Here is a 27,108-nt window from a genome sequence, read left to right on the forward strand (position 1 = left end):
GCTTCTCCTCAGGGCTGCGCTTCCTCAACTCCCCTGCCCCTTCTGCTGCTGCCCAAGATCCCCCACCCTCTGGCCCGGCTCAGCCACCACCCGCCCCGCGGAGCCTTCCGGAGCGCCCTCCCCCCAGCTCCCCCCAACCGTGTGACCCCCGACAATGCTCTTCGGAACGTGATCATGGCAGCTGGGTAGGCAAGGGCAACATCCGTGGACCCAGAGAAGCGCCTAGACTGAGGCATTCATTCAGCAGACATTTATTACGAGCACCTGGCTCCACGCCAGACACAATGGTGTCAGAGTGGACAGACGGGGACGCTGTAGGGGACAGCTCCCCTACCTGGTCTTCCAACCCCACTTCGACCTGGTTGGACAGGGCACCAGAGGGACGGTGTGCTGTCTTCTCATCCAGGGAACACGAGAGGAACAGGACAGTGGAATGTGGAGGTGGAGATGCCCGGCACGTGGCCGTCTGGGTCTGAGACCAAAGGGGCCGTGGCTCGCGTAGACGGCGCGGGAATCACAGTCCTTCTTTTGGAAGAGGGTTTTGGTTATTTCCTGAACAAGGGGGCGTGCTGGGAAGGAAGGCGGCCAGCAGGGGCAGTCAGAGAAAGCGCTGGTGGGCGCAGGTTCAGGAGAGCTCAGAAAACATGAGGAAAATGTGAAAAGCTAGGAGAGCTATGGCCATTCAGAGCTGAGGGGCACCCTGGCCCACGGCCCTGGGACTCAGCGCTGGGTGCCTTCTCAGATGTGAGCAGTCCCAGGTCAGAGAGAGATGCTTGAAGCGGAAAATGTAAGACACCAGTGACCCCTACACCCTGCAGCTGGGGCCACCAGCCTCCTCCAGGCCCCACGCGTGTTCCCTTCCATGGCGAGAACCCTGAGAATGGGACTGTCCCATACAAGGGACCAACAGCCCTTGTGAGTGGACCCAGTGTGCCCCCCCCCAACCCCCGCCCCGGTAAAAAAATAGCCGAGGAGTTTGTTCATCGGCCCGTTCATTTGCGTTTCCTGAGTGCCTGCCCAGGGCTGGGGACTAGGGACAGAAGCCTCTGCTTTCACATTCTGATGCGGGACGCGGGCCAACAGAAAGCATTTACAGAGCAGCGGGGGCAAGTGCTGGCGCATGGGGCCGATAAGGACTGACGGGGGTGACAAATGTCACGGCTTCATTTCACTGCATTATTCTGAGTCCCAATCCCCGCCCCCACCCGTCCCCAAGCCAAGTTTGATATTTTTGTCACTTTATGAGACCAACAGTCCTCTTCGTGACCTCCATGTGGCCTTTATGAATAGACCACTCGGAAAGAGAAAATTCTTTCCTTAAACACCCGAATAGCATTATTTACAAAATTCCCTTTCAAATTTACCCAAATATCATACTAGAATATATCACTAGACTGCACTTATTAGTTTTTTTTCCCTTTTCAACTTCTCAGCTAAATATCTTCATTGTCCTGACGACTTCTGGTTCTTAATTTCTTGATACACACATTGTCATCATCCTGTTTGGGAAGAAAATAGAGCTCTTAAGTAATTGAAAAGAACAATTTTTCATGACCAACTCTGCGAAAACCCAAATCCTTAATAGGTGTGATGCAGGCTTTTAGTTTGAGGAAATTAATTTTAAGGTTGGAAATGAGTTTTGAGATGTGTCATGTGAAAGGCACTTTGGTTTTTTAAAATGTTGTTACTATTTGTTTCTTTAAATTTAAATAGGAAGCTTTGTAACTTACTTTTAAGTTAATACATAATAAAAAAAGAAAACTTCTACATAAATATATGCATTTTTTTCACTAATTAAAAAATACCACTCAAAAAAGTGAATTCAAATATATAAACAGGACAGGACGTTTTGGGTCTTCTCAAATAACCCACGTGTGAAGTGCACAATCTGTCCATACTCGATGGGGGTGGTACCCTGCTGGGCCTGTCCCAGGAACCCGGAGGAGGCTCATCCCTCTGGACAGTCAGATAACGCAGGAGACCATCTTCTTTCTCAGAACCAGGGGGGCGTCTGCTTCTGCCCCTCCCCCAACCCAACAGCCCACCAGAGGCAGTCCCCACCAGTGACCGCACCAAGTGATCTTGATCACCTGCCCTGTCCCTGCTCCCTCACAGCTTAAAAGGGGGCAGGGGAGCCCAAAGACACCCCGGACAGTGCCATCACCCCCATTCTGGCACGCAGGAAACAGATCCCTTCTGCCTTCACGGCCAACACCAAACCAGATGTTGGAACAGAGCTGTGGCCCACAGCACTGGCCTCTAGGCTCGAAATACATGCTGAGAAATTTATAGCACTAGGGAGCTGCCGACCCCCCTTCTTTTAAACTAAGAAAATCGAGTATTCCCCAGAAGAACACGGACTGAATTTAATCTTGCTGTGGATTTATTCCAGCGGCAGATGGCTTACGTGCCGCTCAAGGTGACAGGACATGAGCAGGCCTGGCGTACCACTTGCCGTGTAAACACCTAGCTTCCCTCCCTTCTAGCTTTTTCCACAGGAACTCCTGAGGAAACTGGACAGGACCGTCTTTCTGCTTTAGGAAGTTGTGCTGAACTAACGGGGAGACTGAAGACCGCTATCTAGAATTTTCTTACTCAGTATGTTGTATGCAGCCAGAAAGTACTGACTACCTACATTCCTTGCTCTTCCTGGATGGTGACTTCACAAGGTCAAGTTTCTACCGGAAGTAGAATTCCCAAGACAGAGACAGCTGAATACAGTGCCGACAAAATACACGGTTTAGACTTATGCTTCCTACAGTAGTATAACTAGGAGCCGACAATGTGTTATATTTCCTTGCTTTTGCACATGGGGCAAAAATTAGATTACGATACTCGTTGCTCATAAAAAAAATAAAAAGGAAAACAGTAAATTACTTGCCTTTTTTATATTTTCAGCGCATCTCTTGGCATTCCGAGTTACCCTCTGCTGGGGTTCACTCTCCAAAGTCTTTCCTCCAGGAGGGACTGTGATTTTTCTAGATCTCAAACGCATGGGGTCTGAAGGTTGCCTTACTTCTTCCTCCTGCTTCTTCTCCTGGACACCCACTCTTTTCTCCCTTTGCTTCTCCTGGGCTACGTCCGGCGAGGGCATCTTAGTGGGTCTCGCAGACCTCAGACACATTCTGCTTTCCCGGGCTTTGCTCCCAGATGCCGCATGCTTGGCCCCGTCTTCTGGGCTTTGTAATGCTGTCTCTTGGGACGTCTTCAAGGGCTTCTTGTCACTTCTTTTTGTTTTCGGCTTTTCTGTCGCTGTTACAACAGGCTCGGGTCTTGTCTCTTCTGCCTCGGTTTTATTTGGACGTCTAGAGCGCAGGGACCTTCCCTAAAAATGACAAGACATCCGCAACGTGCCACTCATGAGTAATGCAATTCTCACAATTCAGCATGGAGAGAGACACTCAAAGTGAGCTAAGAATCTGCCTGAAATGTTAACGGTTGTCTTAGAAGATGCCAGGAAGCACTTCGTCCCAACAAGAAATCCTCTCCACTGGTAAACTGAGTAAGGAAGTCGGCCTCAGTTTCTATCACTGTATCTGAGTGTCGTACATGTCAAATTGGATTAAAACAAGCACTGACAGCGCATTCTAGAAAAGTGCCCCCTTTTCGAGCTGTAAACGATTTCCCAGTCCTTTACCAACCGTTGCTGGAGCAGGACGGGGGAATCGCAATTTCTGGAACCGAATTTACGAGCTTCGCTCCATGCGGGAGTGTCCCCCCCCGCCTCACAAACCCGACAGGTAGGCTGTTCTCAGGGCGCAAATCCCCACGCAGGATCGTCTAACCGAGTAAAGCCTGGGGCAGACACCACCCCGACCCAGGGCTCCTGCCTGGGGGTTCTGGAGCGGCAACACGGGACTGAGCTGCCACCTTCTCTCAGCACCTTTCCCACGTCTGCAGAGAAGCATAACTCAGCCAGGTTCCGAGAAACTTGTCAAAATTCGCTGTGACAATTTTGACCAGTTTTTCTCCCCAATTCGTCTATTCTCTCTGTATGTCCCCAAAGGATCCTTTACCTCAGTCTGCAGATACTCAGTGTGGAATGCAGACCCCTTTGGGAAAAGATACTCATCTGCACCTTCAAGCCGTGAACAGAGGACACCAGACATTAGCCCCGAGAGCACCCGTCCAAGATGACACGTGCCCCAGCATCACCTGATGGCTCGGGGTCATGCCCGCCGCTTCTCCTGCCCTCGGCGTAGCCTCCCTGCTGCTCCTTGGCGGGTCTCCCGGGAGTTGCATCTGCTCTGCCACGACCCTCAGCCTCTTCTTCACTGTCAGGGGTTCAGGTGGGTCACAGTCCTCGCGGGGAGCTGCCCTCCTCCTCTTCTGGGGCGGCTTCTCCTCCGTCGCGTCCTGGGCAGGGGTCGCAGAGCGCAGCCTCTTTGTTCCCGTCGAAGCTTCCTTGGTTCCTCCTTCCCTCTTGGAGGGCAGGGAAGCGCCGCCTTCCCTCCCAGACCCGACCGGCTCTCTCCCGTGCCCCGGGTCTTCCTCCGCTGTGGCCCGACGGAACCTGAGGCTTCTCTGAGGAACGCTCACAGCTTTCCTCCCGCCCGGAGGGTGCACGGGAGCGGCCCTACCGCCACCTGCGTCCTCTCCCGCTTCCTCGCTGGGATCCGGCAGCGGGGATGGCTCCGGGGAACTGGCCAGGTCTTCCAGGGGCGGGGCCTTCTCCTTAGGTGCTCTTAGCCGACTTTTCCGGAGCGTTCCGTTCGCTGCAGGGCTCAGGGTCTGCTCTGCGGTGTCATTCACGCATCTGACGTCTCCGTCGCGACCGGCGGGTTCTCGGCCGGAGACCGCACTTGGCCGCCGCCGTCGGGGGGACATCCGCAGAGCTGACGGCTCTCGCCCCACGCCTGCCTGCCGGGGAAGGGTCTTGACTTGCCTCCTTCTACTTGCTGGCCTGTGGACTGGATCTGCTAGTGGCGATTTGCCAGAGACTGTGGCGGTTGGGTCGTCAGTCACTGGGTCCTGGGTGTGCTCTGGGGTTTGGGAGAGCTCCCTGCGGCCGGCCAGGTCTAAGGACGGGGCATTTCCCTTGCGTGTTCTTGACCCCCTCTTGCTTCCGGCTCCATTCTCTGCAGAACGCGCTTCCCGCTTCACAGTCTCACCCAGCAGCTCGATGTCTTCCGCAGGGCCTCCCGCTTCTCTGCCCGAGTGCGCCTTTGCCCCCCGCGTTCGGGTGGACTTCCTGGGAGCTGACGGCTCTTGCTTTATGTCCACTTTCTGGGGAGAGGTCTTGAGTCGCCTCCTTCTACTCATTGGCTTGTGGACTGGGTCTGCTAGTGGCGACTTGCAGGGGACTGTGGTTTTGTCGTCAGTCACTGGGTGCTTGGGGCGCTCTGGGCTTCGGAAGAGCTCCCTGAGGCCAGCCAGGTCTTCTAAGGACGGGGCATTTCTCTTGGGTGTTCTGGACCGCCTCTTGCTTCCGGTGACATTTTCGGCAGGGTTCATCTTCTGCTTTGGGGTTTCCTTGAAGAAGCGGATGACTTCTTCACCGCCTCCCGGCTCTCCGTGTGCGCGTGTGGCTTCCGCTGGCGTTTGGATGGGCTCCCCGAGAGGTGCGAGCTCTCTCTCGGAGTCCGCCGTCCCCTGAGGCATCTTCCGACACGTCTTCCTCTGGGGTGCTGTGTTGACCGTTTCTGCCAGAGGAGATCTGCCCGGCGTTACTGTGCTTTTGACAAGAGCTGTTGGTTCCCGGGTGTGCTCTGGGGTTTGGAAGAGCTCTTTAAAACCGACCAGGTCTTCTAGGAATTGGGCCTTTTCCTTACCCGTTCTTATCCCCTTCTTGCTTCTGCTTACGTTTTCTACGCGGTCTAGCTTCTTCCTTGGAGTTTCCTTAGACAACCTGATGTCTTCATCACCACCTCCTGGTTCTCTGTGTGAGGGCCCACTTTCCCCTAGAGTTCGGGTGGACTTCCTGAGAGCTGAGGGCTCTTCCTCTAGATCCACTTTCTGGGGAAGGGTCCTGAGCCGCCTCCTTTTGCTCATTGGTGTGCTGACTGGATCTGCTAGTGGAGATTTGCGGGGGACTGTGGTGGTGTTGTCATCAGCCATTAGTTTTTCTGTGTGGTTTGGAGTTTGGAAGAGCTCCCTGAGGCCAGCCAGGTCTTCTAAGGACGGGGCATCTCTCTTGGAGGTTCGTGACTGCCTCTTGCTTCCAGTGACATTTTCTGCAGAGTGCACTTCCTGCTTCGGGGTTCTGTTAAGCAGTTTGATGTCTTCATCACCGCCTCCTGGTTCTCCGTGTGAAGGAATGCTTTCCCCTGGCGCTCGGGTGGGCATGCTGAGAGCTGAGGGCTCCTTTTCTAGGTCCACTTTCTGGGGAGGGGTCTCGAACTGACGCCTCCTACTTGTTGGTGTGCTGACTGGTTCTGCTAGTGGAGATTTGCCGGGGACTGTGGTGGTTTTGTCATCAGCCATTGGTTTATCTGTGTGGTTTGGTGTTTGGAAGAGCTCCCTGAGACCAGCCAGGTCTTCTAACGACGGGGCATTTCTCTTGGGTGTTCTCGACCGCCTCTTGCTGCCAGTTACGTTTTCTGCAGGGGTCATCTTCTGCTTTGGGGTTTCCTTGAACAATTTGATGTCTTCATCACCACTTCCTGGTTCTCCGTGTGAGTGTGTGCTTTCCCCAGGTGTCTGGGTGGGCTTCCTGAGATCTTTCTCTAGGTCTCCTTTCAGGGGAGGGGTCTTGAGCTGCCTCCTTTTACTTGTTAGTGTGTTGACTGGATCTGCTAGTGGAGATTTGCAGGGGACTTTGGTGGTTTTGTCATTAGTCATTGGTTTATCTGTGTGGTTTGGTGTTTGGAAGAGCTCTCTGAGGCCAGCCAGGTCTTCTAAGGACTGGACCATTTTCTTGGGTGTTCTTGACCGCCTCTTGCTCCCAGTTACATTTTCTGAGGAGTGCACTTTCTGCTTTGGACTTCTCTTAAACAATCTGACGTCTTCATCACCATCTCCTGGTTCTTTGTATAAGGGCACACTTTCCCCTGACATTTGGGTGGACTTCCTGAGAGCTGAGGGCTCTTCCTCTATGTCCACTTTCTGGGGAGGGGTCTTGAGCTGCCTTCTTCTACTTGTTGGTGTGTTGACTCGATCTGCTAGTGGCAATTTGCAGGGGAGTGTGGTGGTTCTGTCATCAGTCACTGGGTCCTGGGTGTGCTCTGGGGTTTGGAAGAGCTCTTTGAGGCCCGCCAGTTCTTCTAAGGAATGGACCATTTTCTTGGGTGTTCTTGACCGCCTCTTGCTTCCAGTGACATTTTCTGCAGGGGTCATTTTCTGCTTCAGAGTTTCCTTGAACAAGCGGATGTCTTCATCAGCACCTCCTGGTTCTCTGTGTGAGGGCATGGCTTTCCTTGGTGTTCGGGTGGGCCTCCTGAGAGCTGAGGGCTCCTTCTCTAGGTCCACTTTCTTGGGAGGGGTCTCGAGCTGCCTCTTTCTACTTGTTGGTGTGTTGACTGGATCTGCTAGTGGAGATTTGCAGGGGACTTTGGTGGTTTTGCTGTCAGTCCTTGGTTTTTCTGTGTGGTTTGGAGTTTGGAAGAGCTCCCTGAGGCCAGCCAGGTCTTCTAAGGACGGGGCATCTCTCTTGGAGGTTCGTGACCGCCTCTTGCTTCCAGTGACATTTTCTGCAGAGTGCACTTCCTGCTTTGGGGTTCTGTTAAACAATTTGATGTCTTCATCACCATCTTCTGGTTCTCCGGGCACAGGGATGTTTTCCCCTGGCATTTGCATGGACTTCCTGAGAGCTGAGGGCTCTTCCTCTAGGTCCACTTTCTGGGGAGGGGTCTTCAGCTCTATGTTCATCCTGGCTTGCACGCCAACTAGTTCTAGTTTTGAAGATTTCTTGCACTTTTCTGTGGTTTTGTTTCCCACGTCCATTGGTTCCTGGGCATGAGTGGGGGTTTGGGGGAGATTTTGGATGCCCCCCAGGTCTTCCTTGGGTTCTGTGTCCTGCTGTTTCTTGAGGGTGGTCAGGTTGGCTATTGGATCCCATCTTTGCTCTGAATATCTTCTCGATCTCCTCATAGCCACCATCTTTTCAGAACTACCTTCTGATTTGATAGCTTTCTCACATGTGTCAAAACAGCTCTCTCGTTCCTCAGTCGCTCCCTCTGGTTTCTGTCCTCGCTGTGGAGTTTTCCTCAGACGTCGCCCTGACATGTTCTCAGCAGTGTCTGTGTTTGCTTCTTCGTCGCTGTGCCCTGAACCTGGCATCTGTGTGTTTCCGAGCTCCGTGGACCTTCGAAACCTGTTTGCACTTGACGTCACCTTCAGAGGCTCTGCCTCTGACCCTGGAGTCTTCTTAATGTTTGTGTTTACTCTAATAGCCGGTCTTCTGAGGGCAGGGCTGGCAGGACTGTGATCGGATGGCTCTTGCAGTTTACTCTGAGTCATGTGGAATACATTTTCTCCTATAGGAAACAAAAACACACATGAGAAATAGATTCTCTTCCCCACATTGTGCCGATCTGGTATTTTATGTTTATCATAACAATGTTATCTGGTGACCAACAGTGGGGTCGTACTGAGGTGATAATTCTACAGGGATCAGATATAAGGAAAAAAATCCTTAAGAAGGGTCTCCTGTAGGGCACTGCACCGCATCTTGGGCACCGGAACACGGTCATTCTTTTCCTCAAACATGAGAAGCAAACAGCTATGTCACCTGACGCCATAACATGGCTTCCGTTCAGTGGGCTTGGGGTCCACACTGCACAGGAAACACCTGCTTCTCAGTGGGGGAGGTACCATTAAGGTGAGCTGTTCCCTCTCCCACAGGCGGTGGGTGCCCAGTATACCCGGTTTTCAGTTGAGAGCACAAGATGGGCTTATTTCTCCCACCAGGGGCTCACAGCACCACATGGGCCACCGAGAACAGCAGCAGTGATAATCACACAGTGAGCACATTCTCTTTCCCTTTCGTTATTTACACTTATTTTGAGTTTGAGAAATTGACGTAACTGTGATGAGACATCATTCTACTTCTGTGCTGCTCAACCTCTTTAAATTAAAAGAAGGCAGAAGCTGGGGTGCCTGGGGGCTCAGTCAAGCGTCTGCCTTCAGCTCAGATTATGATCCCAGGGTCCTGGGATGAAGCCCTGCATCGGGCTCCCTGCTCTGCCGGAAGCCTGCTTCTTCCTCTCCCATTCCCCTGGCTTGTGTTCCCTCTCTTGCTGTCTCTCCCTCTGTCACATAAATAAATAAGTAAAAATGTTTAAAAAAAAAAAAAAGGCAGAAGTATACACAGGTTGTTTATAATTGTTATACTACTGTATTAAAATTATTAATATAATTATCAATTACAATTATTAAAAATTATTAAAATTATTCCTTTTTATGCCACTCACTAAATACCAACATTAGTTCAATTGCTAATAGGAATTTCCCCTGAACATGACAGAACTGAGAAGCTACAAATGGTATTTTTTTGGGAGTATCTATTGTAGAGAAGTAATACAGCATCTGTTGTAAACAAAAAAAAAAAAAAAATCTTTAAAAATCTTTAATTCCTACTGAAAACATCAAAGTGCAAGGGAAAAAAAAAAAAAAACCGAAAAGCAGTAAACCAACCAAAATTTACTGAAGTGCACAGCGGAGGTTTTTCTCCCGAATTGGGTACTTCAAACTCCTTTCCGATGAAGTCCTCTGAATTTGAAAAAGCCTTGGGACATAGGCTCATTGTTTGTGGCTTCTCTTTGGCTGGAGTCTTGAACATTTCAGTTAACCCTGTGATGTGAGAATATTGGAGAAGCGATTAGCGTATCGTTCCCCGTGCCATCAGCCACGCCGGCCCTCAGACCCACCAGAGGAAGTGGCAGAGCGCGTACAGGGAATCCCTCCCCAGAATTCTTGGGAGACAGGGTCATGCATTAATAATGAACTCATTTCGTTGAGGAAGAGCGATGAGATGTTGGAATCGTATCTCTTCTTTGTCTTTCCTCTTGGTGAGAAAATCTAATGAAGGCAGTCGACAGCACAGTCTTCGACGGTTGCCCTGATCCCGAGCACCGGCTGGAGACAGAGCCCGGATCCCCATGCCTCCTGTCCCGACATCTGGAAAACTAGAGTCCTCATGCTGCCTTGAAAAATCCTAACTTATGTAGGCCTGGGTTTTATGCACAAATAAAACATCCCCAACTTTTAAAAAATGACGTCCATGGGGCTGTCCACGAATAGTATTGTCAAGTGACAATATGTTTTCATTTTACACCAAAACGTAGCATTGACATACTAGAAGAAAAGAACCATACAGTTCTTCGGATGGAAGATTCATCTTTCTGAAACACTCACTCGAATTTCCTCTTTTCTCACTCCGCCATCAATGGGTTGAAATGCTCTGTCTGGTGTGTTTGCAAATTGTGTTTGGGGAGCCTGTTCTGAGGGCCCTCAGATCAGACAGTTCACTTAAAAATCTCAGCCCTCTGCCCCAGTTCTGCCTTCCGTAAAATACCCCAGAGCACAGATCGGTGTTTTGTCATGAAAGTCACTCACACCAAGGGGTGGAAGTCGTTTGACTTTCTAGGAAGGTGTGTGGAAGGAAGGTTGAGGAAATCCGCTGTCCTGGGTACTGAGTATATAAATTTCTATTCATTAGATCTTAAAAATATTTTTGAGAATTGATCTTCAAGGCTCCATGACACAGATTTTAGTTACACTCGTACGTAATTTATAAGGACACACGTATGTGCGTATGTCTGCATATCGGGGGCATATACTCGAAACTTTTTCTCATTGAGCATGTTATCAAAACCGGCAACTGTTCTGCATTATTGTGGTTTGTTTTTTTAAAAGCTAAATGCATTGATCCAACTATGACCGCAATCACAGCGTCCCTTGTTTGGGTTCTACAGAGGAGTACAATGATTCCATCTTAAAATATGCCCGGAAAGAAAAACAAGAACCTTGTAATGGGCGGTGGAGTCAAGTGTCACCTCCCTCCAAAAATGTGCAAGGCAGAAACCAGTGGTCAAACTGTGTGGCATGAAATCCCAAACTCTGGGCTCTTGCCTTAGTTCTAGCCTAGGACAACCACAAGGAGGTCCCATTCCACTTCTGCTGCTTAAGGGAAACCTTTTCACAGGATTTTGTTTCAAGACACAGTTAAGCTTCATGCCAGGGAAGGAAAGTATGAAGCAGAGAAACGTGGCCCAAACCAGTGGCTCTAACTTTGGAGCGATCGGTTAGTAGAGATGCAGGGAAAGGACAATTTTAAGGGCAAGCCTGTTCTCTTCAGCACAAAGCAGCTTCCAGTTCTCCACACTCATGCTGCAACCCATTTCCCATGCCCACCTGCTCCCCGCAGGACTCATGAGCCTTTTGATTATTGGGGACCCCTTCTTGTTCTCCAAATCCAGCCTTCTCTTGTGCCCATCACCACCCCAGGAGGTCGACTAGAATGTTTATCCTCCCCAAACCCACTCACAGTAAATACAACTGTAGCACCCCTATCCGCATCCTCCCACGGAGGGGGAATTTACCTGAAAGATCTTCATTAAAGTCTATTTTCTTGTTGAACACAAGGTTGTTGAGCATTCTGTAGGGCCGAGCGGGCACGTGTACCTTCTCGATGTGAGCTTTCCCTATTATTATGGTACAAGGAGAGTTGGCATGGCCTGTGCTGAATTGACTGTGAATATCGCTAACAGGCTTCTGGAAAAAAGATAACAAGATGAGCAAAATGTCAAAGCGTCAATGCACACACCGCAGAACCGTACCAAAGAGTGTGAGGGGAAAGGGCGCCCCCTACCTTTGGAGTGGTCGTTCTCTTGTGCCTTTTGCTGGGCTGCCTCTGGGGGCCATGTTTAACCACTTTAGCTTGTGTTTGTTTGGCTCCGAGTTTTACGACGTCTGCCCACGATTTTGCCACTGTACGAAGGAGAAAGTGTTGAAACATTTCCAAACTCGTATTGCTGAGGAAACGACCCTGAGGACCTTCTCTGCCAACCCAGCACTCACCGATTAAATTGGCTTCAGAAGCACCGCTCCTTCTTCTGGAATAGATCCTCTGCAAGATCTCGTGTTGGCTCCGATCGATGGAAGCTCTCTTCGAAGGCAAGGTGCCACTCTTCCTGCCTCCCCTCTTGGGAGTGTCTGTGGGATGAGGAGATGCGCTGCCCCTGGAGACCGAGGGTACCTTGCTCGACCTACGGCGGGCCTCATTTGCCACTGGAGAAGTTCTCGTCGGATTCCGAGCTGGAGATCCCTTACGCTGGTCTTGTGCACAAACTTCCAAACGGATTTCTGAAGAATCTTCTTTTCTTGATGGTTGAGGGTATTCCTGACGAGATTTAAATGTTCATAAGAAACCTTACCACAGATATAACATCTCTGTAGGGAACGTGAGAACCCTATTCAAATAAGAATTTCAGTTGTTTAAATCTTGAGACACCAAAGTGTTTCATCCACTATCTGTCAGGGGCCCGGTAGAAATGGGAGTCTTTCCCCCTCATTTTAGAAAAAATAAAACAGGAATAAAACAACAGATAAGTCTTAGTTGGGGTGTTACGGGTAGAAAGGCGAAAGGAACCTCCCGGGGAGCTCCTGGGGGATGAGCGTGCTCTGATCTGAACTGGAGAAAAGCACCATCCGTAGGTGTCTAATCCCCTTCGGTCTACACGGAAGGAGGGCTGCTCATTTCTGGGAGCCAGTATTAAATGGAAAAGGAGCCAGGCATACCTTACCCTCCTTTTGGTATGAAAGAAATTAAAGACAGACCAGGCCCTCTGACAGGGATGAGCCGTGGGGCCCTACAGGCCTAAAATCAGGAGGACAACACAGCCTAGGGTAGCTGACTCAAAGTTCTACACAGCTGATGGTCAAAATCATAGGTGGTTGACCTCCGAGATTTCCCTTTTCACCTCATAATTCTAAAAGAAAAGCAAAAATGCCTTATGGTTATGTGTCATGATGTCTCCAGATTCTTTGTAATTGCTAGTGGGTTTTTTTTTTTTAAGATATTATTTATTTATTTTTGAGAGAGAGAAAGAGAGTCGGAGGGGAAGGACAGAGGGAGAGACAGAATCTTCAGCAGACTCCCCAGCTGAGCGTGGAGCTGGACGCGGGGCTCGATCTCACAACCTTGAGCTCATGGTCTGAGTCGAAGGCAGACATTTAACCCATGGAGCCACCAGGGTGACCCTGTAATTGCTAGTTTTCCTGAACCCCCCGTGTGATACACCGTAAGCCTGGCTGGCAGGACGGCCCAGCAGAAGGCAACCCCAGGACTCGCCCCTGTTCAACCTCCTTAGAGTCATACGTCGAAGCCCCGGGAAGGAGCTCAACTTTTGATTTTTTTATTTTCACTTTTTGATTAGAAAGAAAAAGGTCTTCATAGTAACTGTATTGGCGGTGGGGAGTTTGGAAAGGATGTGTTACGGGCATGAGTGAGAAGACTGTCTGCCCAACATACCTTGATGATTTTCTTCAGGACAGCTGAAGTGTGGCTGACAAGAGACCTTCTCGGGGTCTCTCCTCTCTTGAGAGGTGTATTAGGAGGTAAGTTCTCATCAAATAACTCCGGCTTCAGACGACCGCCGAAGGAGACCCGCCTTCTTTTCAGGGGCGTTCCCTCAATCTTATCTAAAGAAGGAAACACGAATGTGGACAGGAATGAAAGACTCGCTTCAGGCTCCTGTTAAAGACAAGCCTCTGGTGAAGTTCACTGACACCCAACACCCCCTCACGCCGTCCCCTTGTCACGCTGAGGGCCTGGAGTGCTTCAAGAGCTCAGGGAAGATCCAGGGACAACCCAACAAGATGTCAAGTCCCAACTGGACAGGACAAAGACTTTCTACAAAAGGGTGAGAAATCCTGTATATTGATAAAGGGATCCGGACCGGTGGCGTCCACGCTGGAACTGGGCAATGACAGAGATGGACGTTTCTACAGTGACCTGAGGTTTTTTCGAAACCACGTATGGACTCAGGGCTCATCCAGACCAACCTAGTGAGAAGTCATGAACTTGACAACTTCTCCAGGTGATTCAAAACGGCAAATCATGAGTCCCAACCCCACTGCACATCCTGGTGAACCAGCAGGTGACAGAAATCCCTTGTCTGGGTGATGCCTCTTTGGAGACCCCTGGGGACATCGTGACAGATGCGTATGGGTCTCATTTCTGAGAGGCGAGCACCTCGCCCAAGGGACCCTCTGCAGACGGAGCCCGACAGTAAGCTCGCTATTTCAGGACACGCTCAGAGCCCTGGGAAGTGTGGGAGGGTGCCCAGGGGACGTGCCAAGCCTCCTCCAGAGGTCACAGTTCTGCCACTCGCTGTGTGACATGAGGCTATCAGTGTCCCTATTTGCAAGAAAGAAATCACAGGAACGCCCGTCCCGGGGGCACTCCTGCGGCCTGCTCAAAGGAGTAACAGGGTGAATGTCCGAAAAACACCTACAACAGCTCCTGATGCATAAACCCATGGGCAAAGTCCCCAGTTGTATAAAAAACAAAACACAAAACACAAAACAGAAAAACTGCTCGAAAGAGACCCTGAGAAGAGTATGATTACCGGAGAGACGCCCCATATTTAAACATTTCCGAAGGACTGAGTTCCCTGGACTTCACTTACGGAAGCAAACTCATAGGATCATAGGATACAACGTTGTATCATAGGATACAACGGCTTACGGTTCAGAATTACAACTTTTGTGAAAAGCCATTACGCTTGGGCGCCTGCATGGCTCCGTGGGTTAAGCCTCTGCCTTCGGCTCAGGTCATGATCCCCGAGTCCCCAGATCTAGTCCCGCATAGGGCTCCCTGCTCAGTGGGGAGCCTGCTTCCCCCTCTGACCTCTCCCCTCCCATGCTCTCTCTCTCTCAAATAAATAAAATAAAATAAACCTTAAAAAAAAAAAGCAAGCCATTATGCTTATTGGGTTTATCCTCCTTCCTATTTTCTCATAGGTGCACCAGGAGACTCCCAACATGGTGTTGGACCCCCTTAAGGGCCCCGGCGGTGTTCCTCCCTGACAACCAGCACTCCGCCCAGAGACCCTGGTACCGACACTCCAGGACGTGAGGACGCGGCTGTCAGGGTGGACGGTGCATATGGCTGTCGCATGAGTAGACCGCCTCGCCTCCAGGACCCTCCCCCTACACCAGAGCCATCGCTACTGAGGGAAGGAAAGTCTCGTGACTTCCTATCTAGATACAAAGAAGGTGTGAGCCTGTGGGGGAAAATGAATGCACAGGTAAGTAAACTTACTAATGGAGTCACCAGAGCTGCTGCTATCAACTGAACTATGGCCCGGGAACCCAGAGCTTGAAGGCCCGACGGTGGCGCCCACTTTCTCAGGCTGGTGCATGGAAATGCTCTGAATCTTCCTTTCAACTTGAACGGGCAGTGGAGCTAAAACAGTGTGAGTCTGAGTTTCCAGTTCTGTGGCAAGAACGTCCACACTGGAGGGAACACTCGCCCTCTTCTTGGAGAAGAGTTTTTCTGGTGTTGCTCCAAAATTAACAGCATTTTCAACTTTAGTGGGTGTTGGATTTCTGGTTAAGAACTTCCGAGGAGTGAATGTCTTGTTATCTGTCCCGAAGCTTTCCCTTTGAGCCAGATTCACGGGTTCACTTCCGCTGGGAACACGCAGGTCTTCACTCCGACGTTTTCGTGAGGAATTGTGAGGAGAATGATGGACCAGGGTCTTGGTTCTTGTCATCTCCTTAGGAGGTATGCTGGGACCCGTGGTCTCCTTGGGAGTCTGAAGGGCCTCCTCATCCTTTCTCCTGTCCTCTGTCTGGCTAATTCCTTGTTCTCCCAAAGCAGGGTCTGCCTTCACTGGGGTGAATCGACCCGACCTGGGTCTGGATTTAAGTGAGACCAGGACTTGTGTCCCATCTTGTAGCTCACCGGAACATTCGTTCTCTGATGCACGATGATTCCGCGACCCCGACTTTTTCCCACTCTGTGGAACATTTTCTTTTCCTGATTTCATGTCAAACTCTTCCTTCATTGACTCGTAAAGCTCCCTAAATGGAGACTCCTGGTTTTCACTATTCTCAGGACACCATGCAGAGGGGAAAGTCTTCAGTTCTCCATGACAGCTCACTAAGACAACGCTGGAATCTTCCTTAAAATCCCCGGCTGTAGGATCCATTGCGTTTCTGAAGTTCTCTCCAGGAAGTTCTGAGGAATGGACAGCATTAAGGGATTTTCTAGCAGCGTGATCTTTGGGACCATCTGAGGAGGCTGCTTTGCCATTCTTCACGTGTATCAGCGGACTTCCGGAAACATTTTCTTCACAGAGTTTTGAACGGGCATTGGAATCTTGAACTTTCCCATCTTGGCAATGAGTTATGAAATAAGAAACAGAAAGTTCAAGATTTTTCTCAGTGATTAACACTGTGCAGTATTCAAATTTTACAACCTTTTCAAACGGGCTTGCAATCTAGTTTTTCACTTAGCTCACAAACTACTTACTGCCAAAATGCATCATAGAAGTATTCTGATCCTCGAATTATGATGCAGACAAATAAATCACATCGGCCTTCTGTAACCAGTACGAGGGGTCAATATGAGGGGTCACCGGCTATTATCTACTCGATGAAACTGACACCCATGTTCAGTTTACACGTGGACGCTCTAATAAGTATTGTGCCCCATGCATCTCTGGGAGGAAAAATTAACTCAGGTGCCTGCCTGTTGTGTTACGTAACACAACCTCCTAACTTCTGTGAACCTAGATGTAGAACGCTGGTGTTCTCATTACCTCTTCCTTGCCCTAACCCTACACAGAGAGCTGATCGTGCAGGATCCCAGAATAAAACCAAAAACTACTAACCGGGGTCAGAAGAGAAGCTAGACCTTGAGACCTGATGCAGAGAATCCTGTGAATTGGAAAAATAGAAACAGTGATTTAGGTGCTTGTTCAAATACCCACAGTCATGTTTATGAAAATGTTCTGGCTCTGGATGCCCTTTCTTACCAAACTCTTCTTGTAGGAATTTTAGAGACTTTGAGAAAGGAGCCAAAGACACTTAGGGGTGAGTGCTCATAATACATGTATTTCTTAGCTGATTGTAAAAAAATATAATGATAGAATAAGAAACAAACTTGAAGCTCAAAACTGTTCCAATGGAACCTCAGCTGAGCTTTGCTAACTTCCTCAAACTTCTTTCTCATCACCCTATGAAAGAACTGAGGCTAAAATTAAACATCACCTATGTTCAGCGTCTGTGAACCTACCAAGGGCACAGAATTACCGACTTAATACTTAGGTTTGTCAGAAAGAGGCTGCAGGACCTGCGGTGAGCTGGGGCCCCGCTCGGCCTGGGGGCTCGGGTCGGCAGGTGCACCAGGGCCCGGATGTTTAGGAGAAAGTGAAACCGGCACATCACAGGCATCGTGCCCTCTGAGCCCAGCAATCAGATCCAACACTCCTACCTGGCCCCCACAGCTGCCTTCACAATCTGTCAGAAGATTTTTAGGGGGCGAGGAACAACCACAGAATAACAAGGACGTAAGGTACAAAAGTTCAGTGTTGCTTCAGAGGAGGAAAGTATCTCATCTGAATTACGATGGGGAAAAAAAGTCACAAGGTATATCCAAAGGCAAATAATTTCACTTCTCCCTAATCAATTTCAGATTTCTTGGTGTCTGAAACATTGCTTCTCTAACGTGCCAAGTGGGGGATCAGTTTCTTATTTCCAACTTGAAGTTGGCCACGGATCTTAGGACCAAACAATAAAAATGAATTAAAATTAAAATATATATACAAAATATGAGCGTATAAGCCCATTTTTGTACCATTATATTCCAGACATAAAAGTCACCGTCAAACGGCGATAACACATTCTCAGTATTCAGTTTCAACACTGACTTTATCACCGGCCAGACAAGCAGCAGTTGGTAGGCCTTTGAGACCACTTCTAACTCCAAGTCCAGCTTTTTGCTTGGTTCCCTAACACCTACCAACAAAGTGGTTAGAGAACCTCGAAAGCGAGCTTTCCCCCAAAGCCAATGAGGGGCAAGATCACTACGAGGGTCCTTTCTCTAGGAAGGAAGCAGCATGTAGCCGGGGCAGAGATCTTCGGTTGATCTGCTAATTTCAGGCATAGTATCTGATAGGATTTTTTAAGCCAGTGAATTACAACCTGGTCACAGAAGACCAGCGTGGCCAGCTTCAGCAAGCTTCCTAAATCTCAGCGGATGGGCCCAGGACTGCATCCTGACAGAGCCACACTGTTTGGATGGACACAGGTGATAAGATTCTCTGGCACTGATGCAGCACAGTGACGCTCTCGGGCGGCAGGGTTGTCTCTCCATCAAAGTCAGGAAGCATCTCTGGGACTCACAGCTCTGATGTGATCATTTCAGATGCAGAAGGATGGAAGAACACAGTAACTGGGAGACAACACGAGCCACTGATCTAGGTCCGAGATTTTAACTCTATGTGATGGGCTGTCCTAGCCAAAGGTTTGCAAGAAGATCATATCGTGAGATAGTCCAGGAGCCTTCAGGCCAAAGTGTAGGACTGACTCAGTCCTCTCATTGTGAAGGAAAAAAAAAAAAAATAGTTGTAAGTTTTTCAGTATGTTTAAGATCTCAGGTGTCTGTCCCTCTCTTAACTGGCGAGCCACCTTCCCTTGTGAGATGTCACTCATCTGCGTGCATATAAATGATTCCATAGTACCGTGCAAAGGAACCAGAGCCCACAATTGGATCATCCCTGCACCCCCCATCACCTGTTTGCGTTTTTGTCCCGGGCATTCCGTTGACCCGCTTCCATTCTGCTGACTTTCATTTTCATACCTGAAATGCACAGAAGGACAGACACACATTCAGACTCCAGCTCTGTGACTGATGGAAAACCTCCTCATCTCATTCACGTCCAAGCAGCGAGGAACAAACTTGAGGTTTTATTCAAGAGATTCACTGTATTTGTGGAAATAGAGGTGGAGTTAGAAAAGATTTTACACTAAAGACTTGGACAGGTCACCTCAAATTTCTTTTGGAACAGTGTTGTCAGAGGTGGGGACCCAGATTAACTTCTCAACGCAGACAAGCTGTGTGATTTCAACAATATCAGAGCACCTCCTCTGTGAAAACCTGCACAGGAGAGCCGATTGGATTCCCACGGGTTTATATCCACAATCATCTGAGGGCTTGGAAGGTCACCGGGGAAGCCGAGGCCTGAGGCACTTGGTGATGTCACCCTTACTGCAAGGTCACCACAGAGCCACCCTGTATAGGAACGCTGTGACCTCCTGTTTCCTGACTACCGCGTCTGCATCTGAACAAAGACTGGCACATTTCTGAAGATGGAGACAGATTTAACAGCATACACTGTCCTTCGACCAGACCCCGGACATAATTCACAGAACCGTGGGTATCCTGAACTTGGCCTCTGTAAGCTGGCCTGATCCGAAACAGACGGGTGTCTGGACTTACTTCTCATGGCCTCAGAGTTCATGGTCATGTCCCTCTTCCCAAGCCTCCTTCCCCATTCTTGTATTGGAGGTATTTAATTATCTCAATTAACCTCCAATCTGAATGGCATCTCATTTGGGGGAAGAAGTCCTGGTTTCCATTCCACATCAAATGCTTCCTGCTTAGAAGTCTGTTTCCTGGAAGGCAAGTTCACAAGAAGCCCTGGGAAGAAGATGACCAACAGAACACATAGGAAATATCTGCTCAAGACGAATGGAGGCAGTAAGGAGGTCAGTGTGCCATCTGGCGGCATGATGGCCAACGTGACCCAGTGTACGCTGCCTCCCAGGAATCTGAGGCACAATCAAAGGCACCTGCAGGATGAGTGTGGAGGATGGGAGGGGACACGTGGAGCCATCAGCAACCCTGAGCGAGCTGGAGGGGGCATTCTGGAGGGGGCATTCGCCAACGTCAACAAGAGACTTCAAGATAAAAATTGCTCCTGGGGATGAAGGACCCTTTATAATGATGAAAGGATCCATCTATCCAGAAGATAAACCAATTGTAAAGAAAAGCGCACCTAAGAGCTGGTTGTAAGAGACAACCTGAGCCTTAGGGATTATGACAAGTTGAAAGCCAAGTGCCAGAAACCAGGATAGTATGTGATTACTGATAAAAAAGCAGGAGGGAAGGTACAGAGTATCTCAGAAAGATAAGCCGCAGAGCTTCACCCACTAGGACAGGATTCTAAGTTTCAACACTCAACGGAGAGACGCAGAAACAGAAGAACTAAAAAAACAGAAAGAAAGAAAAAATCCTCAACGTGTGATTTCAACCTATGGGAGCCACCGGACACATATTCTTTTCAAACATGCAGGAGAGATTAGTAAAAAATTAACCACATCTGGTCATAAAGCAAGCCCTTGACTCACTTCAAAACCTGGAAATTTCCCAAACTTCTGTCCAGAATGAACGAATTATGTATATATACCCGGGATTTATTTCGGTGAAATAGTCTGACAGCAAGAAAGAACAAACCGGACATCTGTGCTTGGCTCTCCCAAGCATGGAGCAGAAGTCAGCTGCAAGGACATACGTCATTATTTCAAATTTAGAGTTTAATAAAGACAGACGAAACCAGACGGTTAGAGACACATGCTTCCGTAGCACTACTCCAAAGATTTTGTTATCAGAAAAGCCAACTAGGGTGGTTTACTTGGTGAGGGAAAGAAGCAGTGATTAGAAGACCTTTCCAGAAGAAGGTTCTGGAAATATTCTGTCTACAGCTTGAGTGGTGTGTTAGTTTGCTAGGACTGCCATCCAAAATGCCACACGCAGGTGGCCTCAACACAGAAACATATTCTCTCACAGTTCTGGAGGCTGGAAGTCCGAGATCAAGGTGTCGGCGGGACTGTTCTCTCCCTGAGGCCTCTGTCCTGGGCTGGCCAGGGCCGTCCCTGCGGCCTTCATGCTGCCGTCCCTCTGAGCACCTGCTGCCCTTCTTCTGTGTCCTCAGCTCGTCTTCTTACAAGGACACCAGTCAAATTGATTAGGACCCACGCTAATGGCCTCTTTTTAACTCAACCACCTCTTTCAAGACCCTGTCTTCAATACAGTAATATTCTGGCTGGCCGGGGGTGAACACCTCGACATAAGGATACTGATGGGGCACAGTTCAGCCCTCAAGAGGTGACAGTCACCCAGGAGCTCATGTCATGATAAGCTGAGCTGGACAGCTTGCCTTGTGTCTTTTCCCTAGGACCGTTTTTTAACTTGAAAATGAAACAGAAACTGAAAAATGCATGTGGCTTCACCCCACCTGCACCAAAAATAAAACCCCGGGGGGCCCTGGTCACCCGTCTTTGGCCCAGCTGCACGCGCTCGGATCCTCAAAGGGGGTCACAGGAGCCCCACGTGTCATCCCCGCTATGCCCACGTGACTGCAGACTGAGAACCAGTGGGGAGAGCGGCCGCTCCAAACGCTCTGACGTCATCCGCGGCACAGAAAAGTCACAGACGTCTGCCGAACATCAGCGCTGAGAGCGACTAGATTCACCTTCACCTACCTGAAAGATCGATCGACAATAGTGATCACATCGCCGTGCTTAAGGTGTACGGGCTCCGCAATGACAGACCCGTTCACTTGGGTCGGATTGGTGGAACTGAAATTAAACAGTATCGCCTACAGAGTAGAAGAAAGGGGAAACTAAGTAATCGATGACTAGGTAAAAAGTGCAATAAAAGGGAAAAAACAAAACAAAACATCAAAACAGACTTCAAACACCCACTTACCTCCTGCCCACTGACTTCAATTTTGCAGTGCTGCTTTGACACCACAGGGAGCTGGATTCGAATGTCACATTCAATACCCCTTTGAGGGAAGAAATTGAGAGTTTGAGGCTGCCGCAACCTTTTTTTTTTTTTTTTTTTTACACAAATCCCATGAATGCTTCAAAATATAACAGCATTTGACCATATGTTTGATCCAAAAATGAAACGGCAGAAAGGGGTAATCAGTCAGGAGATGTGATGACCTGTGCATTTGGCAAATAATTTTGACAAATATTGTGTAAGCGACTATTTTAAATCTTTAAGACTTTGGGTACTTGAAAACAATTATAATGGAAAATATTAGAATAAAAAACTGGATTGCTTTCACTGAAATGGCTGTGTTTATAATACCCAAATAAGGGAGGACTTTCCATCAGTTCGGAGAACTGTAACGATTTCTGATACTCTGTGCTTTTTTTCCATAAAGAAAGGTTTCTGTGTGTTCCTTTGTAACGTTATGTATGTTCAAAGTTTTCATCATCGCTACAGGTGCTGTATTTTATGCTAACACCTGTCTCTTCACATACAAACAGACAATCACATCAGCACCTATATCACGGGGTTGTTCAAACGATGAATGAATTATACATTTCTGCCCTTTGCCTGGCAAACTGTCAATACCATTGACCCATGAACTTTTCATTGCTTTACAACAACGCTGTATTAACGGGCAGATTCACAAAACTATTATTAAAAATATGAATGCAATCAACAAGTACGCATTATTAGATTCAACTTCACTTTCCACACAAAGAACATCAGCAGGAAGCACCAGAGGGGGAATTTCCAAACCAACATGCAAACTAATCCAAATGGTCCTTAGTGAAGTCTCTTTGGGTCTCCGGGGTTCCCTTTATTGTAAGTCTGAACAGTTATATACTCTCCTCTCTGTTCTCGATACACTGCTCTGCAGCTGGGACTATCTCTTTCTAGAATGTGTATAAAAGTTACAGGGGTATAAAATAATCGCAGAGCTGGACGTCGACTCCCGAGGGCTGACAGACTCAGTTTGTGTGAGTGTGAGTTTGTGAGTGTGTGCTGAGTTTCTTGTCCCTGCCTGGCTGCACGGTGTTCTTAACCTTCGTGGGAAAACGTGGTTTAGTGGTTTCAGTCATGTGGCAAATAGGTTGTAAAGGACAGAGCAGTTTGTCAGTAGCCGTGAAGAGAGTAGTGTTAGGTCTGTCTGTCCCTACAGAGAAATGGGTCAGCCACAGAGGTCTGTCTAAGCTGTCTGGTTATCCCACAGAGTAACACTAACCAGGCCTCGGATACACGGTTGTTTTATGTCTCATGGTCTCCTAACCTTGCCAGCCCGGGCACTTTCGGACAAAACTTTGTTCTTGTTTGAGGTTTTGTTCTCGGGTTTCTGTGTTTGTTTTTGTGGGTATTTGCCTCATTCCATCCGTGAGCTTTGCAGGCAGACAGATGTGACGCAGGACTTAAGTGCTAAGGTGTTTCTGGTAGTGGGGACATTGGTTGGCAGGAATAAGTCATGCTTTTTCTCTAAAGGGGGACGGGGGTGGGAATCCACGAGACAAGCTAAAGTTAAGTTGTGGGAAGAATTTCTTGATTGGAAATTTAGGCTTTGGGTTTTGTTGCTCTAGTTCCTAGAATAACTTAGAGATGCTGCTCATTTGTCCAGGGACCACTCTAACTCCTGGGATCCCACACGTTCTTTCACTATAAGAAAAAACAAGTAATTGGTGCAGAGGTCTCTGTATTCTGCCGCCGTCCTTTTTTAAGAAGTACTTTTCTCAAACAAAGCAAAAAAAAAGAATATCTCTTTCTACCTATGTCATATGACACTTTTGAATGGGTTTTAAATGATAAAATCCCACATAAAAATATATTTAATCACTACTGTAGAATCACCAGAATTACTGACATTTGACACCAAAATGTTTATTCTTTTTCCTTTGAAGAGAAAAGAAGCTAAGGAGAGTGAACAGCTACTTCCAGCTAAAGAGAATTTGATTTTTAGATAAGAGAATACTGCGGCAAGAGAGAGAAAGAGAGACTATGTCATTAGAACTGAGAATTTGGGGGGCTGCAAACTGCCAACTAGAATCCCTATGGGTCAGTGGCTGTTAACCTGAGCACCGTTGACATTCTTTCCAGTGTGGGCTGTTCTGTACATTGTAGGGTCCTTAGCAGCACCCCTGACCTGTTCACTAATGCTGCTGGCTTCAACCTCCCACACCGTGACATAGAAAATTGTCTCCAGACCTTGCCAGATGTCTCCTTGCAGGGCAAATGAACCCTGGGCTGAGAACCACGGGCCATTCATGTTTCCACACTGAGCCCACGCATCTGTTAGACAGAGAGTGCCACTGATCACCTCTCTCTCGCCAGACCCCCACCAGGCACTGCGTGCCTAATTATGAACGACACAGTCCCTGTGCTTGCCCAGCTTAGTAGTGGGAGTCACAGCCAAAGACTGATCACGCTGCGTGGTGTTAGGAAAGACCAGAGCTATGTTCAGTGAAGGGTTCTCTTTGGGGAACATTTAAACGGATATCTGAAAGCTGGAAAGGAGTCACTCACATAGGGAGACAGAGAGAACATTTCAGTCATAAGAGTTTAAAGTGGCCAAAAGCACCTCGATGAGCATGAGCTCGGAAGGTCTGAGGTGAGGCAGAACACGGTGGGGGCGGGACGGGGTATGGGTAGAAGATGGTCGGGGCCCCACCTCACAGGGCTCCACAGAGAGGGTGACTTATCATCATTTTATAAGAAATCGCTTGTCACAAACCCGGAGGAGTGTGCCTGTCACACAGGGACCGTAATATTTACCATCAGTGGCACTCTCTGTCTAACAGATGCTTGGGCTCAATGTGGAAACATAAATGGCCCGTGGTTCTCAGCCTAGGGTTCAGCAAGAAGAAGAAAGTTCTTAAAGCACTAGCAGGACTTCTGTTTTCATTTTTCCAAAAAACCAACAAGTCAAATACAGAGCCTCCTTCCCTCCTTTGCTCAGTAGTGTCCCCCCCAGCCAAGGTACACCAGGTTTGGAGGGGTTTCAGCTGAACATACTGGTCATCTAAAGAAGGCCTACAGAGAATCAGGATTTGAGAATTATCTACATTTTCCTCCATTTAAGGATTTTATCAACTCAATTTTAAAACATGTTCGATTAAAAACAATACCTAACTATATAAACATTGTTTTCAAAATTCTATTTCCTAATAAACAGCCATGTTACATTGACAATAAGTAGGAAAGTCCCAGCAAATTCGGGGGGAACCAGTCCTAGGGCGTTTCTGGTGTGTTACTCTATGATTAGGATGTTAATGTCTCCGAAACTAAATTGCCCATCCTGCGCAGGGCTCACCTTCCAAACAAGCAGGTGCTGAGGCTCAGTGGGAAGTGGGGGCCGTCCACCCCACTCCTTTTGATGGTCACAAGGCGACCCGTGGGACCCATTTTCTAAACAAGACTTTGAGTATAATCCGGATAGGAAGGTCAGGCATCAAAAGGTTTGCTGAAGCAAACTCCCTGCAGAAACATGTCCCTGAATAAAACAAAAACAAAACGTGGGGCAGGGGGTGGGGGGGTTTACTCTAAAAACAAAGAGCTACTCACTTGTAGGTGACCAAATGGGCCAGCCTGTACAATTCGCCATGCTCCTGCCACCCCGACCGACACGCTACTTGGCCCCCTGGGGGAGCCCCAGCCAGGCCCCGCGTTGCACCCCAGAGCGCCCCCCAACACCCAGTAGCCCCCAAAGACCCGCGGCCAGGACGCCGTCCATCAAGGTCGAGGCTCCCGAGACCGCCTCGCTAGGGCCCCGGCCGCGTTGCAGGCGCGGTTCCCGCAGAGCCGGGGGTCCCCACGGCCCGGGCCCCCAGCACACCGCCCGCCCTCGCCCGCCGAGGCGCCCCGACGCCGGCTTACCCAGGACCCGTCGCCCGCACCGCCACCAGCCGGCCCACCGCTCCGCCAGACGCAGCCCGAGTCCTCACCAGGAAAAGCCAGAGGTTCGCCCGCCGGCGTCCACCGCCCGCCCCCGGCTCCAAGGACGGGGACTGCCCGCGGCCAGCTCCGGCGCAGTCCTCACCGCCCCCCGCCGTCGCCTCGCCGGCGACCAGGTAGCCCAGCCCAGCCGCGTCCGGGAGGCGCCTGGCGTTAGCAGCTCCGCGCGTAAAGCCCCCGCCGCGCCCTCCCGATTCAAATGAAAACAACCATTCGAATTTGGCGCTAAGCGCTACGATTGGACGGGGCGGTGCGACAGTAGACCAATGGGCAGGCGCGAGGGAGGGGCGAGGGCGGGGCCAGAGGGGAGGGCGCGGGCCCCGCGGGGCAGGAGAGCGGCCGGCGGGCTACTTGTGCACCTGCGGAAGACGCGGGGCTCCCACCAGGGACGGAGTGAAAACGGCGGAAATGGAACATGGTCTTACTGCCGGGAAACCCTCCTGCATCCTTTTCTGTACGGACGAACACAGTTGTACACAGTATGTTACTCACTGCTGGAAGGTTTAAAAACTGTGAGAACTGGGGCGCCTGGGTGGCTCAGTGGGTGGAGCCTCTGCCTTCCGCTCAGGTCATGCTCCTGGGATCCAGCCCCGAATAGGGCTCCCTGCTCAGCGGGGAGCCTGCTTCCTCCTCTCTCTCTGCCTGCCTCTCTGCATACTTGTGATCTCTGTCAAATAAATAAATAAAATCTTTTAAAAAATTATGAGAACTTCCCATATCTCCTCAAAGATAACCAATTATAAGCAATATCTAGTGTCTTTTCCCAGTTATACATGTTATCAGTCCCCTTCGAAAACACACTAAAAAGATCATAATATGCACATTGTTCTATACTTTGTGTTCTCTGCTTAAGTAATCCTGTGGATATTACCACTGGGGACATCTCCCCCTTTACTTTCTTTTGAATGGCTGCAGAGCACTGGGCTCCAGAAGCCATGATTTCCGTAATCACTACTGTTACTGTGCATTTAGCTTTACGGTAATTTCCTATTAGAAAAAAAAAAAAAAAAAACAATCTCCAACTAAAAGAGCCTGTGTGATACAGAACGGATGGCTTCTAAAATAACTGCAGGATTCCTTTCTAGAGCCACTTGCCTGGTTGGGGGGGAAGGGGAGGCTCCTGTGGAAAAAGGTGGTGTGAACTGAATGGAGCCAGAACATGCTTCGCTGATGCCTATCCTCCTTGTCACTCCTCCCCGCCCCCCACCAGCTCACCCTACAACCCACAGAGCTTGGCTTTCCTTGGTCAGCAGCTGCCTTTCTCGTAGCGTGGACTGGGGACCCCTGAGGAAGTCTGAGATCATGGCGGGGGTCGGGGGGGTCCTTGGGATCAAAACCATGTTCGTAAGAACACCAGACCTTTGTCCTTTTTAGGCTCTTTTTTTCAGTAGGGTGGAGTTTCCTGAACGCAGAAGCCGATGTAAAAAACCAGCTGC

At 49.2% G+C, this 27,108-nt stretch overlaps 1 protein-coding gene across 5 annotated transcripts; it reads right to left on the minus strand.

The window, feature by feature from the left end:
- Positions 1–235: 235 nt before the first annotated feature.
- On the minus strand, positions 236–25,702 carry LOC111145116 (marker of proliferation Ki-67). Of its 5 annotated transcripts, none has more exons than XM_022499772.1 (16): positions 25,595–25,661; positions 25,032–25,211; positions 21,662–21,740; positions 21,436–21,551; positions 18,685–18,751; positions 16,782–16,827; positions 15,206–16,282; positions 13,412–13,581; positions 11,959–12,280; positions 11,750–11,868; positions 11,481–11,652; positions 9,574–9,729; positions 7,762–8,414; positions 4,156–7,029; positions 2,882–3,325; positions 236–1,499 (listed from the first exon to the last, which is right to left on the minus strand). In XM_022499772.1, the coding sequence occupies exons 2-16, from the start codon at positions 25,121–25,123 to the stop codon at positions 1,434–1,436; spliced, it is 6,453 nt and encodes a 2,150-aa protein (XP_022355480.1). In that variant the 5' UTR covers positions 25,124–25,211; positions 25,595–25,661; the 3' UTR covers positions 236–1,433. The 5 variants fall into 5 exon arrangements, with proteins under 5 accessions (XP_022355480.1, XP_022355479.1, XP_022355481.1 ...); XM_022499771.1 differs by having other exon boundaries at positions 4,156–7,167; positions 7,534–8,414; XM_022499773.1 differs by having other exon boundaries at positions 4,156–4,986; positions 6,079–8,414.
- Positions 25,703–27,108: the final 1,406 nt, after the last annotated feature.

The sequence above is a fragment of the Enhydra lutris genome, unplaced genomic scaffold, assembly GCF_002288905.1.
Source record: "Enhydra lutris kenyoni isolate GAN:26980312 unplaced genomic scaffold, ASM228890v2 scaffoldscaffold12, whole genome shotgun sequence".
Lineage (NCBI taxonomy): Eukaryota > Metazoa > Chordata > Mammalia > Carnivora > Mustelidae > Enhydra > Enhydra lutris.